At 50.3% G+C, this 6,000-nt stretch overlaps 1 protein-coding gene across 1 annotated transcript in view; it reads right to left on the minus strand.

The window, feature by feature from the left end:
* The window catches only part of Limk2 (LIM domain kinase 2), a 65,445-nt gene extending 59,445 nt beyond the window's left edge, over nt 1-6,000 (minus strand). Inside the window, exon 1 of the mRNA XM_038348310.2 lies at nt 5,854-6,000. Within this exon, the coding sequence (XP_038204238.1) occupies nt 5,854-5,869 (16 nt within the window). The 5' untranslated portion in view covers nt 5,870-6,000. The remainder of the gene's footprint in view (nt 1-5,853) is intronic.

Genomic DNA, 6,000 nt, shown 5'->3' on the forward strand with positions numbered 1-6,000 from the left:
CCAAAGAGAGGGTCTCACTATACAAAACAGACGGACTTTAAAGGGGTGCCTGGGTTTCTCTAGACCTTGGGTTCTTTTCTGTACAAGGCTCTGAAGTCTCCTTCCAGCACAGAGAGCCTGTGACACCACACCCGGCCTCTCACTTCCAGGCTGGAGGTGTCTTTCTTGCTGTTGTTATCTTCTTTCTCTTTTCAGTCTATCTGTGAGGGTCAAGAAGAACTGGAACTAAGAGCTGGACTCCAGGGCTCGACTGATGGTTCAGTGGTTAAAGCACTTGCAGCCCTTCCAGAAGACTTGAGTTTGGTTCTCAGCACCCACTTCAGGTAACTCACTTGCCTGTTAACTCCAGCTCCAAGGGATCCAACATCTTCTGGTCTCCACAGACACCCACATGTATACAGCACAGACATACACATATACACATGAAAATTTTTAAATATTTATTTATTTATGTGCATGCGTGTGTGTCCTATGTGTGTCTGATGCCCATGAAGGTCAGAGGGCATTGGATCCCTCTGGCACGGAACCTATTGATGACTGTAAAAACAATCACATGGGTGCTGGGATTTGAACCTGGGTCCTTTGGAAGAGCCACAGTGTTCCTAATCACTGAGCCATCTCTCCAGCCTCATACACGTAACATTTAGACTAAAAGAGAAAAAGGCCAGGAAGACGGCTCAGCCAGAAAATGTGCTTGCTGCTAAGCCTGAGCACCCGAGTTTGATCTCTGCAGTTACATGGTAGAAGGGCAGAGCTGACTCCCACAAGTTGTCCTCTGACCTCCACACACTCCACACGAGTCATCGACAGCACCACCCCCATCAAAAAAACCACTAATGTAATTAGGGCAGGATCTCCTGGAACTGGAGTTACAAATGATTGTGAGTGGCCATGTGGATGCTAGGAACAGACAGAAGTAGTAATGGCTGTATAAACATCTCTTGGGTGCCCGGCCCTAAGCTGGACCTGTCTGTGAGCTTCTTCCCCTCCTTCCTGCAAGCGTGTCCAGAGGTTAGCAAGAGAAAGGGCTGAGCCGAGTGGACTGGCTACCAAAATCCAATGTTTTGAAAACAAGTCCTGCGAACTTGTTCTATGTGCCGATGTGCAAGGCACAGAACGTGCCACAAACACGCAGGACCTGGCGAGTGCTCCCTGGTGAAGGACAAGGACATGTGGATAAGTCAAGAGATAAGTCAGTTCTGGGGACAAGGTGAACTATGCACAGTCACAGTCGGCACTGCAGACGGACCAGCGGGACAGAAGGCTCCTCTGGCTCACTGTTAGACTCCGACTTCATTCCCTGTGAGTAGGCGTTTTTCTTATCTGGGGAGCCCCACAACGGATCTCTTATCAGAGAACCCCAGTTACTCAACTCACGGTTTCTCATTCAGCAGTTCCCTACCTATTGTCGATGACAGAATTACTTTGAGTCCAAGTCACCTTGCCCTACCGATGTCATGAGGCACCTCCTACCTCATGTCAGAAGCCACTGTACCCACTTGCAGACTGGCATCCTGTGCCCATGTCATGACGTCTATGATCCTAACCCCAGAGTGTCGGCTGTGGGTTGGAAAACTCCACAGCCCTTAGCCCGCCGCTAAACACTTGGCAGTTGCCAACCCCAGCCTCCTGCTTCACAGTCACCCAACTCCCACTGCTGCCAAAGACTGAAGCTCAATGACCTGTGCGGCCTACTCTGTGGTTTCTACACTGTTATGTTCTCTTTCCTCGCACATTAAAACAAACGACAACAAAAACCATCTACAATTTCTCAGATGTTGCCTTCAAGAAGTATTCTGGGGGGCTAAAGGCACAGCTCATTGGGAACATTGGTGCCTACCACTTGTGATCAGTTCCCAACACACATGTACGCATGCACACACACACACACACACACACACATACTTACACACCACTTCCCCACACGCACAGTGTCCCTGGTCCCATCCCTTACCAAGACTGGCAGCCACTCAGCACACATACACACTCATGCATGCACGCGCACACACACACATACACGTGCATGCACACGTGCACACATACACACACACACATACACACAGTGTCCCTGGTCCCATCCCTGACCAAGGCTGGCGGCCACTTAGCACACTGCTGTATTTCTACTCTCATGGTTGTGAGCACACCTACTGACCACCCATTGCTCCTCGCCTCTCTGACTTTCAGAGCACCTGTCCTGATGACACGCTCAGGATTTAATGTCGAGCTGCCATCAGCACACACTCCACAGAGAAAGGGGCTTGTCCTGCCTGTCTCCTGCTTTTCCACTCAGGGCGAAACATGCGAACACAACTTTTGACATTCCATTGTCACACAGAGGCTTTGCAGCAATGCATCTTGATTTCCATCTTCTTAATTACCCTAACCAGGCATCAAGTTTCTCAAAAGCCACAAACCACGGATTATTCGCATCCACAGCTACTTCAGCGTGTGCACGCAAACATGCGTGCATACCCATGTGTTAGGGTGCATGGGTATTGCATGAGTATATATGGGGTCAGCCTTGGGTGTTATTACCCTGGAACCATTCATTTTGATTTTTGTTTGTCTCATTTACATTTATTTATTTATGAGGGGTAAGGATGTGCGCACCACCAAATGCAGAAATCAGAGGACAAGTTACAGAAATTAGCTAGGCTCCTGGTGACCAAACTCAGGTCTTCAGGCTTGACAGCCATCTCGGCAGTCCCAGACATCTTGTTTCTTTGAGACAAAGCCTCTCGCCAGGACCTGGGGCTAACCAGTCCAGCTAGGGATTCACCTGTCTCCGCCTCCCCAGCACCAGGCTTATATATGATCCACCACATCTGGCTATTTAAACGGGGTTGGGGATCAAACCAAGGTCCTGATTCTTGCAGCACCTCACCAACTGAGCTGTCCCCTCGGCCACTCCACGGGTATTTTCTAAGGGTCTGTAGGTTCCTGCCACACACGTCTCCCGATGTCCTGGCCTCCTAGGTTAGTCCTGGCTGACCCTGGACAAGCCTGTTTTCCTCCTGGAGCCTCAGTTTCTTCAGATGTAAAACGAGGAGACGGCACATAGTCTCAAATATCGTTCCTGGCTCTAGCATCTGTTAAAATTTGTAAGAGGTAAAACTTGGCCTAGCCCAGTTCCAAAGACTTCACAGGCACTTGGTAAATATTTGATTTCCTTGTCGTTGATTCTCCTGTTACACAGGAATGCGAGGGAGGTGTCCGAGACGGTATCTGAACAGAAGGAACAAGTAAGTTCCAGGCCCCACTTCCTTCGCGGACTCGCTGGACAACCTCATTCTGTGGTTTGTGATGCACAAAAGATGAAATACTAAACTAAGACCTCAAAACAGAGCCTGAGCCCGAGCCCCGTGCTCAGCCATAGCCTGTGAACAAGGTACTTCAGGCCCAACGTCTCCTTAACAAAAACAAATAAATGATAACAACAACAATAATAAAGTAAAGCCACCTTCAGGGCTGAGGATATGGCCCAGTAGTAGAGCCATTGTCCAGCACGTGCAAGACCTCAGGTTCCATTCCCTCACCTATCAAAAAACAACCAAAACATGCCTGCCACTTCAGCAGGTGCAGTGCCCAGGAGACTGAGGGAGAACCAACCTAGGCAACGTAACAGTGGGCTGCTGTCCTGAACAGAAAAATAGCGACAGCACTAGATGCTCTTGCGGAGACCAGAGTTCAACACCCAGCATCCACACGGTGCTTACACCCATCGGTAACTCCAGTCCGAGAGGATCTTCTGGCCTCTGCAGGCACCAGGCATGCAAGCGGCACATGTGTGCACATGCAGGCATGCACATAAAAGAATGCTTTAGTTAAAATGAAGGGAAGTTTAAAAGGTGCTGAAGATGTAGCTCAGCTAGCTCGCACAGGGCCCTGGACTGATCCTTAGAACCACACACAAATCAAAAATGACTAAACTCTTTCACAAATTTCTGAGAATCAAAGATCAAAGTTGAGACTCTACAGCAGTTAGAAGTCACCAAGGTGGGAGCAGTGGTGCACACTTTGATCCCATCACTCGGGAGGCAGAGGCGGGCAGATCTAGGACAGCCAGGGCTGCAAGGAGAAACCTTGCCTCAAAAAATAAATCAAATAAATAAAAAGAAGAAGTCACTGAAAGTCAGTTGAGCTGAAGAACTCTAAAAGGACACATCTGTAAATTCAGGGACCGATTTTATTTCTGTGTGCGCTCTGTATGGATACACGCCATGGGAGTGCAGGCACTGTAGAGGGCAGAAGGTGTTGGGTCCTCTGGGGTAACAGAAATTGAGAAGCAGCCGGATGTCAGGAGCCAAGCTCTGGTCCTCTACACGAGCAGCACACACCTTAACCTCTGAGCCATTTCTCCAGCCTCATAAACACAAACAAACACAGGCTTTCAAGTTTAGCCCAGGCTGGTCTCACATTCTCTACATAGCAGAGGATGACCTTGAACTTCCGATCCTCTTGAGCATTGGGACTGCAGGCCTGTATCCTGTACACATCTAGGCAGTGCTGGGGACGAAGTCCTGTGTTCCACCAACTGCACTGCATCCCAATCCCCAACTCATTTTTGCTTTGTTTTGTTTTTTATAGAGAGACAGGGTTTCTCTGTGTAGCCCTGGCTGTCCTGGAATTCACTACGTAGACCACGCTGGCCTTAAACTCACAGAGATCTGCCTGCCTCTGCCCCCGCTGAGTGCTGGAATTAATAGCATGCATTACCAACGGCAGGCCTCATTTTTTAAAAAATGAATTATTTATTTAGAGACAGGGTCTCATTCTGTATTCCAGATTGACCAAGTTAGTACTCCACATGCAGACCAAGCAATTCTCTAGTGCTGGGATTACAGGTGTGCATCACCACAACCAGGCAGGGAAAAGAATAACTAAAGGAAAAGACAGAGGCATTTCCGCCCCGTTCTTTCTTTCTCCAGAGCATATTATCACCAATGAAAACAAAAATCCCATGCTCCCATAGAGAGGAAGTGACCCACTGGCGGCCCAGGCCTTGAATTCAGGATGGAGGAAGTGACTGTCCACAGGCCCGAAAGCCAGGAAGTGGAGGCAGCTATCCAGTTCCCTCCCCCACCCCTAAAATTCTCCCTTGGTCTTTCTGGAAAGCTTTTGAAAGTCGACACTGGTAGACCCAGAAACTGAACCACTCACACAGGTGGCTGGGAAACAGGCGGCAGAAGGCTCCTGGTGCCGCAGGGCAGGAAGCTGCAAGGTGATGCGTGAAGGGGCTTCAGATCCAGCCAAACCAATTCCGAAGTCACTTTCCCACAACCCTTCCTCTTAGGGTGCCCCGCTGGTCTCCGAGACCACTGAGGACTCAACAAGTCCTCTGAGAAGACTTGAAACTTCTCCACATGATGTGGCGAGCTTTGCGCCTCGGGGAGAAGGGTTCGATCTCTTCTCCACAGTCCACATCTTAAACTCTATACTCCTAATTCCAGGACCTCCAAAAATCCTTGGCTCCAAAGACACCGTTAAGAACTTTGGATCTACAAAAAATCCAGGACCCAGAATAACTCGGAATCTCACGTCCTGAACCCTAGAAGACCCTGTACTTCCCATTCCAGACTTTCCCATCACAGAGAATCTCTGCCGTCGGCTACCGTAACCTGGAGACCTGCCTCGACTGCACACCCGGGGACCCACCTCGTGGGAAGCTCCCCACGCGCAGGCCACTAGGAGCCCTCAGTCTGCAGGACAACCCATCCCTAATTCCAGAGTCCCAGGACCTCTAAGTCCCGAGCGAGTCGCCGTGTTCGGTCCTCCCACCCTGCCAGGACCCAAGAGGATCAAGCCAGCCAGAAATCCGCGAGCGGTGGGCAGGACGGCGTAGCCCTTTCTTACCCGCCAGCGCCGCCATGGTTCTGGGCGCGGACACCAGGGGAAGGACCAGCCGGTAGCAGCAGATCAGGTCCGCGCCCGCTTGCGGTTTAGAGAGGAGGCTGTCTCTGCCTCTGCTGCAAGAAGGATGCACCGCCTACGGCGCCCGGG

Source organism: Arvicola amphibius, chromosome 1, assembly GCF_903992535.2.
Source record: "Arvicola amphibius chromosome 1, mArvAmp1.2, whole genome shotgun sequence".
Lineage (NCBI taxonomy): Eukaryota > Metazoa > Chordata > Mammalia > Rodentia > Cricetidae > Arvicola > Arvicola amphibius.